Source organism: Aedes aegypti, chromosome 2, assembly GCF_002204515.2.
Source record: "Aedes aegypti strain LVP_AGWG chromosome 2, AaegL5.0 Primary Assembly, whole genome shotgun sequence".
In the NCBI taxonomy this organism is placed as follows: Eukaryota; Metazoa; Arthropoda; class Insecta; order Diptera; family Culicidae; genus Aedes; species Aedes aegypti.
The window spans coordinates 36,182,278-36,200,480 of NC_035108.1; the positions used below are offsets into that span (position 1 = coordinate 36,182,278).

Here is an 18,203-nt window from a genome sequence, read left to right on the forward strand (position 1 = left end):
TAACGTATCATTTAGTGTAAGACTTTATTTTCCTAAACTTATGCATTGCACTCATTGTCTTTTATTTGGACACACTTCTTCCTATTGTTCAAATAAACCTAAATGCTCCAAATGTGGAGATTCTCATTCTTCATCTGTTTGCGATAAACAATCTGATGTTTGTATTTATTGTAATCAGAATCATTTTTCAATTAAAGACTGTTCAGTTTATAAAACTAATCAACAAAAATTCAACCAACAAATTAAATTTAAAAATCAATGTTCTTATTCAGAGATTTTGAAAGCATCTGGTGATTTTAGTTCTTCCAATATTTATGAAGCATTATCTGATTATGATGATGATGACTTGAATGAGGATTCTAATCAATTTATATATAAACCTCCTACTAAAAGAAAAAGGGCTAATTTATTATCTAACAAACATAATGCAAATTCTGATCCTCAACCATCAACATCTTTTGATAAAAACTTTCCTCCACTTAATGTTTCTTCTACTTGCCATACGATTCCTGGGTTTCAAAGAGTAGAGAATGACAATTCTTTTAATGATAAAAATAGGGATAATGTTGATAATTCATCCAACAATAATGATAATAAAGACATTTTGAATATTTTGGAACAAATAATAAATTTATTAGGATTCAGTGATTTTTGGAAAAATTTGATTAAAAAATGTTTACCTTTTTTAGCGTTTATTTTTGAAAAGTTAAATTCTTTTGGACCCCTCCTTTCTTCATTATTTTCAATGTAATGGCTACTTTCAATAAATTAAATATATTACAATGGAATTGTCGTAGCATTATACCCAAAATTGATAGATTAAAAGCTCTGTTATTTAATCACAATATAGATATATTTTGTTTAAATGAAACTTGGTTAGTGGAATGTAAACACTTTCGTATCCCTACTTTTAATATTATTAGAAAAGATAGAAATGTTTCAGCTGGAGGAGTGTTGATTGGCGTTCGTGGAAATATTCAATTTAAATATTTTAATTTACCATTTAATTTTGCAATTGAATATATTGCGATATCTGTTAAACATTTGGGTAAGGAATTTTCTGTCATATGTTTTTATATTCCTCCAAATTCTCCTTTTTCATTATCAGAAATAAAGACTATATTAGACAATGTACCTTCTCCATTTTACATATTAGGAGATTTTAATGCCCATAATTCTGCTTGGGGTAGTAGGAATAGTGATGGTAGAGGTAACTTGATCATGGATTTGGTTGATGAATTGAATTTGAATATTCTCAATGACGGATCATTTACCAGAATTGCTGTTCCTCCTGCTCATCATACTTGTATTGATTTATCTCTTTTTTCTAATAGTTTAACATTCCTTTCTTCTTGGAAAATAGTTAATGATCCTAATGGTAGTGATCATTTACCTATTTTGATCGAAATTTGTAATAATGACAATAAACAAACAAATAATAAATCTCTTAAGCCTGATTTATGTAGAAATGTTAATTGGTTAAAATTTTCGGATCTTATTTCATTTTCGTTAACTCATTTTGATTATTCATTATCTCCACTCGATAATTATAAACAATTTTGCGAGATTATAATTAAATGTTTAATAAAATCTCAAAAATACAAAATATCTCCAATTTCTTCTAGAAAAAAATGTCCTTCATTTTGGTGGGATAGTGAATGTTCTATGGCTTTAAAAAATAAATCTGAAGCCTTTAAAAAATTTCGTCGTTTTGGATCAAGGGAAAATTATTTTTTATATTGTAAAGCTGAAGCTAAATTTATTCGAATTACTAAATTTAAAAAAAGGAATTATTGGAGAAATTTTATAGAAAATCTTAATAGAGAATCTTCTCTATCTTCTCTTTGGTCTGTTGCTAGAAATTTAAGGAATTGTAATTCTTCTTCTCCAAATATTCAGGAATATTCTGAAGAATGGATTAATAAATTTGCCTCTAAAATTTGTCCTGATTTTGTTCCATGTTCCATAAATTTTAAAAATTGTCAGAGATATAATTATTTTCCTGATCTTAGTGCTTCATTTTCATTAGGAGAATTAGATTTAGCATTATCTGTTACAAAAAACACATCACCGGGAATTGATAATATTAAATTTATTGTTTTGCAAAATTTACCACATGATGGAAAAATACATTTGTTAGAGTTGTACAATTCATTCCTTTTTCAAAATATTTTACCTTTGGAATGGCGTTCTATTAAGGTTGTCAGTATTGTAAAATCAGGTAAGGATCCTTCAATAGCTGATAGTCGTAGACCAATTAGTTTATTGTCATGTCTTCGTAAGCTTATGGAAAGAATGTTACTTAATCGTTTAGAATTATGGGCTGAAAGTAATAAAATTTTTTCTTCTTCCCAATATGGTTTCAGAAAAGGTTGTAGCACTCGTGATTGCACTGCTCTTCTAGCTTCACAAATTAATCTTTCGTTTAATAAGAAGCAGGATATGGTTTCAACTTTTCTTGATGTTTCTGGGGCTTATGATTCCGTGTTATTAGATCTACTTTTTGAAAAATTAAAAAATTTCAATATTCCAAATATAATTGCCAATTTATATAATTATATAATTTATTTTCTTTCAAAATTATGCATTTTTTTCATAATGGCTCTTCCAAATTGATACGATATAGTTATTTTGGTGTTCCTCAAGGGTCTTGTTTGAGTCCATTTCTATATAATTTATTTACCAGTGACATAGCATCTGTTATTCCAAATGGATGTTATTTTTATCAATTTGCCGATGATAAAGTTATTTCTATCAGCGGTAATAATAGAGAAATTATTCGTCATTTTATGCAATGTGCATTAAACAATATTGAAATTTGGGCAAACAATAATGGTTTTTCTTTTTCTGTTTCTAAAACTAAATTTATTTTATTTTCTCGTAAACGTTCTATTGTTAATATAAATTTATATCTTAATGGTCATGAAATTGAACAAGTTGATGATTATAAATATCTAGGAATATGGTTTGATTCAAAATTATTGTGGAAAAAACATATCCAGATAATTTGTGCAAAAAGAATAAATTTCCTTAGAACTATAACAGGTACTTGGTGGGGGGCTCATCCTACTGATTTAATTACACTTTACAAAACGACCATTAGATCTATTATTGAATATGGATGTTTTACTTTTGTAAATGCAAGTCAATCGCATTTTTGTAAACTAGAAAAGATTCAATTTCGGTGTCTAAGAATTTGTTTAAAATTAATGAATTCAACTCATACTCAATCTATTGAGGTTTTAGCTGGAGTGATTCCACTTAAAACTCGCTTACATGAATTAAATTGTAAATTCATGTTGAATTGTTTTATGAAAAAACACCAAATAATTGATGTTTTGAAATGTTTAAATGATATAAATCCAACTTGCAAAATTTTAGATTCATACAAATATTGTTCTTCTTTGAATATTGTTCCTACAACAATTTCTACATTCAATTATCATAATTTTGATATTAATGTTCACTCGTTCCATCCAATAATCGATTTATCGTTATATGAAGAATTAAAACAAATTCCTAGTGTTGAGTATTTTCGCTTCGCTCCTTTATTTTTTCAGCGTAAATTTATTGGATTAGATTCACATCAACTTTACTTTTCTGATGGATCATTCATCCAAAATGTTGCTGGTTTTGGAGTTTATAATTATTATTCTGCTTATTTTTTCAAATTACAATCTCCTTGCTCAGTTTTCATAGCTGAACTAACTGCCTTGTATTTTACTTGTTCTTTGATTAAAAAATGTTCTCCAAATATTTTTATTATATGTTCAGACAGTTTAAGTTGTTTGAAAGCACTCAATTCCGTTAATTTCAATTCTAAAACTCATCACATTATGTTGTTGCTGAAAAAAGAATTATATCATTTGAATTCTCAGGGTTACATTATTAAATTTATTTGGGTTCCTGCTCATTCTAATATTTATGGTAATGAGCAAGCTGATTCTTTAGCAAAATTAGGGGTTCGTTGTGGCAGTATGTTCAACAGACAAATTTCTTCGTCTGAATATTTTGCAGATTTAAAACAATATTCTTTAAATAATTGGCAGCTTTCATGGGACTTTAGTGATAAAGGACGATGGTGTCATTCAATTTTACCTAATGTTTGTCGATTTAGTTGGTTTAAAAATTTTGCTGTCGGAAGAAATTTTATTTGTACATTGTCAAGGCTTATATCCAATCATTATATTTGTAATAGTTATTTATATCGTATCAATATCAATGATTCTAATTTGTGTGATTGTGGTGTTGCTTATGAGGATATTGACCATATTGTTTTTCATTGTACGCGTTTTGCTATACCTAGAATTGTTTTCTTTAGAAATTTGAAAATATATCATCGTTTGCTCCCTCAATCTGTTCGTGATATTCTGGGAAGTAAATTCTTACCCTCGTTAAAAATACTTTATAGATTTTTAAATGATGCTTTATATTACGTATGATTCTGCTTCTTTCTTTTTTTCTTTTTTCAGGTTTGATGGAAACATTTTCTACAAACTCATTAAGGATGGCATCAAGTAGTTTTCGATTCATGGCCCTTTTTTCAAGATTTTTGGCTCCGTAATGGATAAATGCCGCCTGAGCCTTTAGATTTATATTTTATTATTATTACTATTTTGTAATGTTATTTTGAAAAGATAAAGAGGTTTTGTGCCTTTTTGAGAAGAATTTCGAAAGGAAATCACTCAAAGGGGTTTTCCCTCTTTCAAAATTTTTAGTTAAAAAATAAATAAATAAATAAATAATAAATAATGAAACCTAACCGCTAACGGAGCCTGTTGAGTATCAGAGCGCAATATTGTGACCTTCTTGTGCTACCCGGAGAAAATGCGCAAGTGACCTTGTGTTTCTCCGAGATAATCGGCTGCCCTTCTTCAGTCTCTTTTATTATTTTATTTATGGTTTTACATCAATTATCTTGATAAAACCTCGTCAACAACATTTCGCCAATTCACTCGGTTCATGGCCGCTTTTCTCTATCCTCGACCGCTACCCACGCTCTCCAGGTCCTGGTGCACCTGATCATTCCACCTAGCTAGCTGCGCCCCACGCCTTTTTGTTCCGACCGGATATGTAGTGAACACCATATTTACAGGGTTGTTGTCCGGCATTCTTGCAACATGCCCTGCCCAACGTATCCTTCCAGCTTTAGCTACCTTCACGATACTGGGTTCGCCGTAGAGTTGAGCGAGCTCGTGGTTCATCCTTCGCCGCCACATGCCGTTCGAAAACCCCAAGAGCTTGCAAGTCCTCCTCGAGCATAGTCCACGTCTCATGCCCGTATAGAACTACCGGTCTTATGAGCGTTTTGTACATGGTACATTTGGTGCGGGGGTGAATCTTTCTTGACCGCAGTTTCCTCTGGAGCCCATGGTAGGCACCACCTCGAAGGTATCCCCGTCTATCGTAACATTGCTTCCTAGGCGGGCCCTGTCGCGCTCAGTTCCGCCAACCAGCATGTAGGGGAAAAGCACTAATTTTCGACCTACAAGAATGTTGTGCCAATTTTCGGATTTTCATACAAAGTAGGCCAAAATCGTATAAATGGATCAAAAATGGGTGCTTTTCCCCTACTTTGTTTTCGACGCATTCATTAGCCCGACTCTTGTTGCTTCGCGTTTAAGGCTGGTGAACAAATCTGCCACAGTCTCAAATTTTCTCCCAATAATATCCATGTCGTCCGCGAAGCAAACAAATTATCCGGATCTCGTGAAAATCGTGCTTCGACTGTTAAATCAGGCTCGCCGCATGACACCTTCAAGCACAATATTGAACAACAGGCACGAAAATCCGTCGCCCTGTCGTAGTCCCCGCCGAGACTCGAACAAACTGGAGTGTTCGCCCGAGATCTTCACGCAGTTTTGCACACCGTCCATTGCTGCTCTAATCAATCTTGTGAGCTTCCCGGGAAAGCTGTTCTCGTCCATAATTTTCCATAGCTCTACACGGTCAATACTGTCGTATGCCGCTTTGAAATCGATGAACAAATGGTGCGTAGGGACCTAGTACTCACGGCATTTCTGGAGGATTTGCCGCACGGATAAGATCTGGTCCGTTGTCGAGCGGTCGTCGATGAAACCTGCTTGATAACTTCCCACGAACTCGTTTGCTATAGGTGATAGACGACGGAAGAGAATCTGGGATAGCACTTTGTAGGCGGCGTTTAGGATATTGATTGCTCGATAATTTTCACACTCCAGCTTGTCGCCCCTTTTTATAGATAGGGCATATAACGCCTTGCTTCCACTCCTCCAAAAGCTGTTCCGTTTCCCAGATTCTGAGTATCAGCCGATGCAGACAAGCGGCCAACCTGTTCGGGCCCATCTTGATGAGTTCCATCCTTGCCAGCGGCCTTTCTGTTCTTGAGCTGTTGAATGGCATCCTTACTTTCCCCATCATGAGAGCTGGTCAGTTTCTACTGTCCGCAGTGCTGACGTAGCCATCGCCTTCGCTGTCCTGACCTTATGTGCCTGTGTTATCTGCGCTTTTTCCAGTGTTCATCGTAGTGCTGCTTCCACCTTTCGATCACATCGCGTCCGTCCGTCAAGATGCTTCCATCCTTATCCCGGCACATTTCAGCTCGCGGCACGAAGCCTTTGCGGGATGTGTTGAACTTCTGATAGAACTTCCGTGTTTCTTGAGAACGGTACAGCAACTCCATCTCTTGGCACATCTTCCAAGCGGCCCTTTTTGTCCCGGAATAGGCGGGTTTGCTGTTTCCGCTTCAGTTTGTAACGTTCCACGTTTTGCCGCGTACCATGCTGCAGAATTGCAGCCCGCGCTGCATTCTCCTCCTCTAAAACCTCATGGCTTTCTTCGTCGAACCAATCGTTTCTTGAACTGTGTTCCACATCCCTCAAGTAAAATTTGAAGAAAGTGAGCCAGGTTGAAAATTCTTGAAAACATGTTATGAATGAGAAATTATTTTTGGCCGGAATATCAAATAAACTATTTTTTAAGATATTCCTTCAGTTATGTTTCCTAGTTTTATTCAATAAATTTTGTCGGACATTATACGAGTTGTAGATAAGGGAAATCAAAATCACCGAACACCTAGAGTAGGACATGGACAATCATAACGCAGTGAATATGCTGCTTATGCTATAAATTTAATCAGCATTGCTTGCATTATTCAGAAAATACGAATTGGAACCAAATTATCCGGTTATTGATGCTTTTTAGTGCAACTGTATTTTTTTATTTTAGCGGTAATCAAACGAGCGACAGTCGGAACTTTAATCTTTTGATTGTATTCAAATCTGCCAAGCTGATGTTGTGAACGATCAGAAAGGTTGTCTACTGTTGATTTTTTCTTTGTCAATAATAGGAATCATGTAAATTGATTCAAAATATTTTTCGTCGTGTAAATATAATCATGTGAATTGTTTATTATTTCTTATTTTTTCATTATCATCCAAAATTTTGGAAGGAGCCTGGATGGCTTTGGAATTAATTTAGATAGGTAAGAAAAGTAGTCTTTTACCACTAGGTAAACGAATGGGATTATGCACGCTTAAGTTCAACATGTGTTATTTCATTCAAATTGCAATGAGTTCCGTTGTTTTAAACTGGAACACGGTGGATCACCGAAAATTGGAAAACATTGCGTTCTTACATGCGCAACGATTATCAGCAACGTGGTTCGGATTATAGATATATAACATCAATGTATTCTATCTTTAGTCAGGATGAACACAAAAACAAATTCTTAAGAATTAAAGAGCCAATCAAAGTTTGATCAACTGATTGACGTAGATAAGATATTAGATTAATGGATCTATTTGTGTATTCTTTGGAAACCAATTCAATACAAATTTAGCACAACTGTAGGTCGATCGTAGAAATTTTCCATCCACTCTGTGAAACTACCGATTGACAATACAATGCATTTCATTTACACTTCTATCAATATAAAATCATCGCTGTCATTCTCTCTCAATCATCAGTTTGTTTTAAACCGTTGGTTATCAAACCTCGTTGTTGTTCAACGGTACACTGAGTAATCATGAAGGTTATCCTCGTTCTCGTAGGCGCCGTCTGCCTTTTGGGTGGAACTCACGCTCAATCTTCTACCCTCAGCACCACCGTTACAAGTACCATCAACATATCCAAAACGACCCTGGCTGCAGCAATTCAACAGTTAAACACCACGATTAACACAGCTGATGAGTCCGTAAATACGGCATGGACCCAGTTCACCCAAAATATGGCATCTCTGTACACATTGTACCTCAACCGCTTCCAGAACTATACCACATTCGATCTGACCCCACTCAATCGAACGATTTGCGACCTGCAGATGACTTTGAGCCCTCCACAGCCAATTCAAGATTGGTCCACCAATCAGATCTTCTCCGATGTGCAAGCAAGCGCTCTGCAGGTCGAGACTGCTCTTAATACAGCCGTTCAGACCATGAGCAACTCATGTGCACCTTCCTGTGCCAACCCCACCAAGGTCGCCACCTGTACCACCAAATTCGGTCCAAGGTTGACAACTGCTCCGATCACTATCGATCGCCTGACTGATTGTGTTACTGCTGAATTGGCCCGCTACTCCGATATCGGTTCCAAAATGGCTGCGCAGTACAGCAACGTGCTGACCAGTGCTATGAACTATCTGAAGGTGGTTGACGTCTGCGATACTCCGGCACCGGAAGTTCTGAACAACCCGTCCCCAATGTATGCCTCACCATCTACGCAATGTATGACTCAAGTAAGTTCACTGTCCTCCATCTTCGTATTACACATCAGCTAACTTGTAACTTGTATTCTTCCTCAACAGTATCTGCAGAGAGTCAGCAACATGCCAATCAACGTCTACACGGTCGACAGCATGCGCTATCCCCAGACGTACTTGATTCAAAACCGAGTCCAGCGTTGCGCCAAGCTGGTTGAGTTGGACATCAAGGATCGGATCACCAAGGTGCTGGAAAGCTTCCAGAACTGCCTGTAAACTGATGTGGATGATACCAGCATGACGGGGTGCAGTAATCGTTGTGATAACTTGGTTGATTGACCAGGTTTAATAGATTTGAAGTACGAATAGTTTTGTTTCTGGATGTCATTACGATTATTTTGGAAGCAAATAGAATGTTTGAATCTTGAATGTTCTGGTACTATTCAATTGTAAATCTCTTAGTACTCTTTTTTCTTCAGGAAGGTCGATGTACCAATAAGTGAAAAACATATTTGTATTCAATCGAAAAATAAAGCATGCGAAAATATTTTTAAGCCATCTCAAATCTTTTAATCTCAATTTTGTAGAGAAAACATGAAAGGTAAGGACATCATAATTTTGTATTTAACACTTGAACTACTAATTTAACAAATGTGCGTTTAGTAACATTATTTTTATTTCTGTATCGTAGTACAAACTTCAAAGTGCAGGCAAAATTATAAAAAAACGTAACGGTCGCGGCAAGGTAAAATTTCAAAATATTTCCAATATTTTTATGCAAATGTACATGAATATAGTAAATAGTATATATGAAATTTTGCGAACACTTCTACTTCTTCTTGGCATTACATCCTCACTGGGACAGGACCTTTTTCTTAGCGTAGTGTTCTTATGAGCTCTTCCACAGTTATTAACTGAGAGCTTTTTTTGCCAATGTTGCCATTTTCACATTCGTATGTCGTGTGACAGGTACGATGATACTCTATGCCCAGGGAAGCCAAGGAAATTTCCATTACGCAAAGATCCTGAACTGAGCGGGAATAGAACCCAGACACCTTCAGCATGGCTTTGCTTTTTAACCGTGGACTTTAACCATTCGGCTAAGGAAGGCCCCAACTCCTTAGTAGCATGGGAGCCAAAAACCTAAAGATTAGCCTTAAGATCATTTAGAATTCAAGCCAGATAATTACATTTTACTCTAAGGGGGTAAAAACCATAATTTATTTGAAAATCTTCGAAAGCGGTTATTTTTGTTCAAAATCAAGAAACTTTACATGAAAATGTGTTCACTGTATTCTATTCTCCAATCAGAACACAGTGAACACATTTTAACGAATAATTTATCAGTTTTGAACAGAAAAGTGCTTTTGAAGTCTCGATGATGACGATGATTACAATAACGAATATTTGAACGTTAAAATCTTTCAAGCCTTTCGATGTGATTCAAAAATTCAGCACCATTTCATCGGTTTCTCATAATTTCTTAGTGTTCAATAATAGTTATTTAGTCGTATTTAATGGGGGCCCCTAAACGGTGGGGGCTAGGGGTCATGACCCCCTGGACTCCCCGTAAATACGGCCCTGACCACAATAATTATTTGACCATTCCATGTTCAAATATAGGAGGGCGGGACACGCAATATGCGATTCCGGAGAACCATATTAATTTCCTTACTGTAACAAATAAAATCACATTTACACGACAAGAGATGATCATTTTAGGTCCAGATGGAAAATGCAGGATTGTATCGAAAAGACCAAATCTTATAGTAAATAGCACTCATTATGAGAATCTCCAAATAACAAACATTCTGCACGTACATGTACCATTTAAGGTTTTGTTCAGTAGCTTCAGAATTTAAATTTATATATTATGGATCAATTTTCTCGTATTATATCAATGTAAGTTTATTTAAGGAAATTTTCTACATGAGGTATATGGATCCAACTGTTTCGGAAAGGTAAAACTATCCAGAGTTAAATTGGAATTTGTTTTGGAAACATTCGATAATTAAGCAGAAACTCTGGTTCAGTTACTCCACAATTTTCAAGAGAACCGCAATGAGAATCCTGGAAGATTTAGATGAGAATCCTCTAACGATTACTTTTGGAATTCAGGAAAAATTATGTTGAAAATTCTGGTTTCTGATGAGAATCTGGGAAGGATTTCAACGAGAATCGTGGAAGGATATCGATTAGAATCTTGAAAAATTTCAGCGAATCGTGTAAGGATTTTGATGAGGGTTCTAGAACATAGAGTCCTGGGAGTAATCTTGGAAAGATTCTGATGAGAAATCTGAAAAAAATTGGAAGAGAATACTGAAAGTATTGTGGTGATAATCCTGGGAGGGTTCTGATGACAACCCTGGAACGGATCTGATGAGAATCCGGAGAAGACTAGGATGAGATTTCTGAGAGGACTCTGATGAGAATTCTGAGAACATTCTGATGAGAATTCGAAAGTGATACTGTTGATAATTCTGAGAAGATTTTAATGAGAATCTTGGAACAAAACTGATAAGAGTATTGGAAAGATTCTGATAATAAATTTGAAAGGATTCTGATGATTATCTTGGGAAGATTCTGATAACAACCCTGGAATGGTTCTAATGAGAATCCGGAGTGGACGTGGATGAGAATTGTGAGAGGATTCAGATGAAAATTCAGGGAACATTCTGATGAGAATTCAAAAATGATACTGCTAACGAGAATCATGGAACAAATCTTATAAGAGTCCTGGAAATATTCTGATTAAAAATTTAAAAGGATATCAACAGAATCTTGGAAAGATTTAGAGAATCTGAGAGCCCTGGAACAAATCTAAAAATAGGTCCTGAAAGGATTCCGACTAGAAATTTGAAAGGATTCTGATGATAATCCTGGAAAAATTCTGATGACAACCCTGTAAAGATTCTGATGATAATCCGAAGAAGACTTGGATGAGAGTTCTGATGAGAATTGCAAAATGATACTGCTGATAATCCTGAAAAGATTTTAATGAGAATCCTGGACAAATCTGATAAGAGTCCTGGAAAGATTCTGATTAGAAATTTGAAAGGATCCTGATGGGCATTCGAGAGGATTTTTATGAGCAAACCTGAGAGAGATTCTTATGAGAATCCAGGAACTTTGAAAGGATTCTGATAATAATCCTGGAAAGATTATTATGAGAATCCTGTGGCGGTTCGTATGAGATTTATGGGAAGGTTCTGATAAGAAGAATTAGGATTCCAGAGGTAATTCTTATAAGAATCCATACACGATTCTGATGAGAATTCTGATGAGAAAATAGGAGATCCTAATAAAAAAAAATATTTAGAAGAGGGATCTAATGAGAATCTACAGAGTATTTTGGTGAGAATTCTGAGGCCATTTATCGAAAACTTTAGAGGATTCCCATTAAAATCCTTCCAGGTTTCTGGTTAGTCCGGAATGTCCCAACTTTTTCTCGAACAGTTTGAATTTGCTGAAATAGTAATGTTTAATGTTTCTCAGAGTTTCTTAATGAAAAAGAATAATTAAGAAGCTGAGGTACTCATACACTGACAGCTGTTTTTCGTATTGTTTTCATTTCGTAAAACAATAAATTATACCCCGAACAACACCAAGTTTAGCCAATGAATCAGCCTGCTCATTACCATATATTCTACAAAGAGCAGGGATCCACACAAATTTAATAATAAATCCTTGACTATGCAAATCAAATAATATTTTTTTCATCATAAATAAAACATGATGAGTTTTAAAATTGAAAGAAATGGTACTCAAAGCTCGAAGACAACTTAAGCTATCAGAACATACAATGTGAACATTTGGTGGACAATCCTTTATCAAGTTACAAGCAAAGTATAAAGCAATCAATTCTGCAATGAATATGGAGCAAGGAGATTTGAAGCTTACAAAAATGTACCAAAAATTCATTGTATACTCCAAAACCCGCGATACCTTCAGCTAAGGATCCATCAGTGAAATAAAATTGTGCAGAAGTAATTTCATCAAATTTACGCATAAATAAAATATTGGCAAAAGAAGAATAAAGATGGTTTGGAATTTGTTTCAGTTCATGGAATAGAGAAAAGTGTGAACATTAATTTGAAAATTATAAAAACTATTATATGAAATTGGTACTATATTTTCAGATGAGCAATGAATGAAAGATTCCAATATAATAATCGTTGGGCTAATTTCGAATAAAGACATCAAAATATTGATAATTGGATGATTATTTGAAACACAATTCATCAAAAATTTACAATTCAGTTCTTAAAAACGAATTTTAAGTGGTATGACACCAGCCACTTCTGTTGATTGAGTATGAGTTGAATTCACAAGTTTCAAACAAATTCTCAAACAACGAAATTGTACTTGTTTAATTATGAATCGTGGTTTACGAATTGTATTTTTTCAAGTTTGATAAAGTGTGTTTTTAGGAACATTAGAATCATGAACTGACTTATGACGAACAGGATTTTGAATTTCTATTATAATTGGTAAATGATCACTACCATTAGGATCGTCAATAGTTTTCCATGAAGATTTCCTAGACAAGCTATTAGAGCATACCCCATCCAAAATTGTGTGCATTGAAGTCGCCTAAAATAAAAAATGGAGGAGGTACTTCATTCAATATACTCTTAATTTGAGATAAAGAAATATATACATTTGTATCTTCTTTTACTTTTTCTTTCTTTTACTTTCTACTTTTACTTTCTTCTGAAGAATTATTTGAATTTTGATTTTTACTGTTAGAAGTAGGATAAGTCTCTATTTTACGAAATAGTATCATTTTAGGGTGGAAAGCTCATATCAAAAGAAGTAGATGGTTGAGGTTCGAAACAATGATTATGATTGTTAGGAGTTTCATTGTTAATTCTTTTTCTTTTACAAGGAGGTTTGTACACATAATAACCCAAATTTTCTTGGTCTGCTTTACCATCATCATCTGGCAAAATTTCAAAAGTATTTGCAGAAGCAATGTTATCAGTGGATCTCATTACTTCAGCATAAGACAAAAGTTTTTTAATTTTGATTTTTTTGAATAAATTTCGATTGATTTTCAATGTGAACAGATACATTTTTATAAGTAGATGAAGAATGAAATTCACCACACTTGAAACATTTTTGTTTATTTGAACAAAAATTTGAAGTGTGACCAAAGAGAAGGCATCGGTCACAATGCATGATCTTTGGGTAATGAAGTCTCACGCGAAAAATTACATTACCAACATTTACGTAGTCTGGAAGTACAGATACAGAAAACGTAATCTTGATACAGTTCGAGTGAACATATTTGGAAACATTTCCATCAATAAATAATGACTCGCAAGGATCATACACACGATTGGAATTAAAAAATAATTTGGATTCCAAGAGAGCGTTAGCTTCATCTCGTGATCCAAAATGTATTCTATATTTGTCTAAAGATTTTTTTTATTTCCTTTACAAATTTATAAATCTCAGAAGAAATCAGTAAAAAATTAATGGGTCTCTCCTTTTTTTTTTTCGAAAAAAAAATACGACAAAAGGCCCAGAAAAACTACAAGGGTACATTTTTACACGGAAAGGTTTGGTCGAAGAAGAGGATTCAGAACAATTATTATTTTCTTTGGGTTCCCCCTCATCCCCGTCAGTTTCCATAATGGGAATTTATTATTAAAAGAAATAACTAGGACTACCAAGAAAAGCAAGAAGATTAATAGAAATAAATAATTAAATTTAACAATACTCAAAGTTTAGCGGAACGTCCAAAAACAACCAAAGCGACGAATACTTGAATCCAAATGCTTGAATAGAAACTCTTGAATGGCAATTAAGGATGGAGCTTCAATCAACTTCGGCGACACCAACAACGGCAACGTTAACGGTTGGAATCACCAACACCTACGAGAAGTCTTGCTATTTGAAGCTCTCCAACGACACAAGCGATACAACGCACTAATGACACCTAGCGAATGAACTTCCGGTCAAATTTTTCACCGACTGATAGATCCGTTGCACAACTTTACCGAGGATACCCACCCCTAGCACATCATGATCATGAGGTATCCGTTGAAAGGATAATAAGACATTTTGGTTTCTCAAGACAATCCGAAATATCTAAAGAAACACTTAAGCAATCTTTAAATTCTTCCGTACTAAATTTTGAAGATTTTTTCGAGTTGTTTTACAATTTTCAGCAAAATTCAAAATTTGATGCAGATGTGAGAGTATTTTTAAGCATGGTGAAGGTTTTGGTATAAATGTGTAGTCCTTTCACGATTCTTATTCCGGACACTTCTTCACTTTTGCCGTTGAATTTATATCAAGCCCTTGATAAAAAAACACATGTTCAAAGATTTGCATTAATAACAGTGTTTCTATGAGGATATGACGTAGAACCGAAATCGAATGAATCGTGATATTGAACAAAAAATACTGTCGTTGTGCGTAAAAACCGGTCATGGTAGTGAAAATGGGTCAACAAACAAGAAAAAATATCAAAGTTAGCATACACTTCTCCTTTAGTGTGGCTTTGTCAATACTTAATTCTTTTTTCAAATTGAACGTAGCTGAATAAAAATCGACTCACTCGTCTCATACACGTACCCATTAACGGTATCAAAAATGCATATTCAAGCGAAAACCCCAAAATTAACCATCTACTGCGTCAAACAACCGTTCACAAGCACAATACTTCCATTGATACAATAATCACTTTCCACAATATAAAGCATCCCTGTTAGCCTCACTCAATCATCAGTTAGTAGAGCTTACTGGCCCTCGCTTCACATCGCTGTTCAAGTGTGCCCACAAGCAATGAAGTATCTTTTCGTTTTTGTCTGCCTGGCAGGCGTATTACAGGCTCAGGCAAACACACTCAGCACAGCCGTAACAAGTGCCATCAACACCTCCAAGGCGTCCCTAGCGACAGCTATTCAACAGATGAACAGCACGATCAACACCGCCGATCAGTCGGTTCTAGTCGCACATGGCCAGTTTGTTCAATCCATAGTAACGGCGTACCAGTCGTACTACGATCGCTTCAAGAACTACTCCACTATCGATCTTAGCGCCCTCAATACGACCATCGCCAATTTCCCAAGTAACATCAGTCCTCCTCAACCACTGCAAGATTGGTCTGCCTCCCAGATATTCACCGACGTTCAAACGAGTGCTCAACAGATCGAAGCTGCCCTAGCAGCGGCTGTCGCCAATATAACCAACTCTGTGACCCCCTGTGCCAACCCCAAAGTGACCGCCTGCACCAACACGTATGGACCTAAGCTGTCCGCTGATCCGATCACCATCGATCGCGTTACGGATTGCATCAATGCTGAACTAACCCGTTACGCCGATATCGGTGCCAGAATGATTGCCCAATACGCCAGCGTGCTGACCAGCACCAAGAACTACCTCATGATTGTGGATGTCTGCGATATTCCGGCAGCGGAAGTGGTCAATAATCCCCCGATCAATCGTGCGCCATCTATGCAATGTTTGACACAGGTAAGTTTACTGACTGACTTTTAGAGTTCTGAATGTCCTTAACGTACCGTTATGTTTTTCGATACTCAACAGTACCTCCAGAAAATCAGCAACATGTACATCCAGTACTACTATGTCGACAACGTACGTTATCCTCAGACGTATTTGGTGCAACAACGGGTGCAGCGTTGTGCAAGGCTTGTTGAGTACGATATCAAGGATCGCATCAGCGGCGTGTTGAACAGCTTCTACAGCTGTCTGTGAGCTTATGTGTAGAATTGTGGAAGGGCCAGGACGGGTTGAATCAACTTACGTCATCGGAGCTGATCCCAGCCGTTCTGGTCCTTTCAGGTGTTTTGATTAGAATGGAACTTAAATTTGCAAAAATATCTCAGAAATAAATGAAAAGCATACGAATATCCATACTTGCAAATTTTCATTTCATTTCATTTTTATTTTCCATAAACATAAAACATAGTCTCTTCTGTTAAGCGTAGATTAATAGTATGAGATGACACATTAAAAAAAACTTTCTACGAAAATTAATATCTATTCATGATTAAAGAAATGCGTATCCTTCGATTGTTTTTTTTTTTCCTTGAGGAAGCTGAGGTGTGGTCCTAAGTTTGGCTATGGTCAAATGGCTAAAATTATTTTTTACTTTCATTGTTAGTCGAGTCTTCACATTTTGATTCACATCTCTGTTCTACATCTCGATATCTTTTCCGTCTTCTCCTTCTTCTTGGCATTACGTCCTCACTGGAACAGAGCCTGCTCCTCAGCTTAATGTTTTATGAGGCTTTCCTCATCCACATCCACATTAACTGAGAGCTTCATCCTGTATCAAAGTTGCTATTTTCGTATACATATATCATGCAGCAGGTACGATGATACTCTACGCCCAGTATAGGAAATTTTCATAACGAAAAGATTCTACATGCTTTTTCACTCTCTACATCTCAATATCCTTCTTATCGTGATAGGGGCATTCACGTATTCTCGGCAGTCTAAACCAATGCACCGTTTCTTTTGTAAATTTCTCGGGCATCAGCAGACAAATTACGTGCTGTCTGTTTACATTTATGCGCCGCTGGTGCCAATTCACACCGACAGACTTATTGAAAGCTTTTTGACAACGTTTCGAACATCTTATGTCAGTGTCAAATAAATTGTATAGTCTCGGAAATCTCGTCAGCGGGAAGCTGACAGAACAAAAAATCATCTGAATGTTTTCATTGGTGTGTTTTGATGGAGAAAGAAGAAATCTTACTGTTTTAAGGTTTTGAAGTTTTGAAATTTACATGTACACGACGAAACACGTGTTAAATGTGCAAATTGAAATCGAAACTGCGAAAAGAAACCACGTACTCCGGTGGGGATCGAACCTACGACTCCCTATTCGCTTCAACATACAAGCTGCGGAGCCCAAGGAGTCGTGGGTTCGATTCTCACCGGAGCACGTGCTTCGTCGTGTACATTTAAATTTCAGAACTTCTAATCTTTATAACACCATTTTTCTTGCCTATTTTCCATGGAGGTAGGTTTGTTTAAATAAGTTTTATCATGCACCCCGATATAGTTAGTGTTGTAGCATTAGATGATAAACTGGCTCTCATAATGTGTTGCGGATCATTATTGTTATAGAGAGCGATAAGTCAGAGACACTCTCTTTTTCTTGAGCCTTCAACATATTGGCTACAATTTTTCTGAACAAACTTGTGTCAAAATATTTACCCATTATTTGTTTGGTTATTTGTAATATACACAAAAATAACAGTTCTTCGCAATAATAAGAAAAATCGAAAAAAAATATGACTTTTTTCTCACGATCAGACAAGTTCAGGCCTATGGCAAATGATCATTTTCAGTGTAGTCATCATTTTTATGTACATTAACCATTTTTGAGTACACAGCTAAAAATATGTTGTAAATTTCAGTTTATTTTCATACACATATTTGGAGCATTAAAATAAACTAAATGTCAACGACAAATAGCTTATTTTTCAATCGAATGCACTTTAAATTTACACGATCACGTAACATTTAAGCATCTTCAGTTGAA

The 18,203-nt window shown here is 35.6% G+C and overlaps 2 protein-coding genes across 2 annotated transcripts; both read left to right on the forward strand.

The window, feature by feature from the left end:
* Nucleotides 1–7,951: 7,951 nt before the first annotated feature.
* LOC5563936 lies at nt 7,952–9,235 on the forward strand. The gene is made up of 2 exons (XM_001648210.2): nt 7,952–8,713; nt 8,783–9,235. The coding sequence occupies exons 1-2, from the start codon at nt 8,006–8,008 to the stop codon at nt 8,951–8,953; spliced, it is 879 nt and encodes a 292-aa protein (XP_001648260.1). The 5' UTR covers nt 7,952–8,005; the 3' UTR covers nt 8,954–9,235.
* A 6,167-nt stretch (nt 9,236–15,402) lies between these two features.
* On the forward strand, nt 15,403–16,574 carry LOC5563938. Its single transcript, XM_001648209.2, has 2 exons — nt 15,403–16,162; nt 16,235–16,574. Exons 1-2 carry the CDS (start codon nt 15,473–15,475, stop codon nt 16,403–16,405), a joined length of 861 nt encoding a protein of 286 aa, XP_001648259.1. The 5' UTR covers nt 15,403–15,472; the 3' UTR covers nt 16,406–16,574.
* The last annotated feature ends 1,629 nt before the right edge of the window (nt 16,575–18,203 follow it).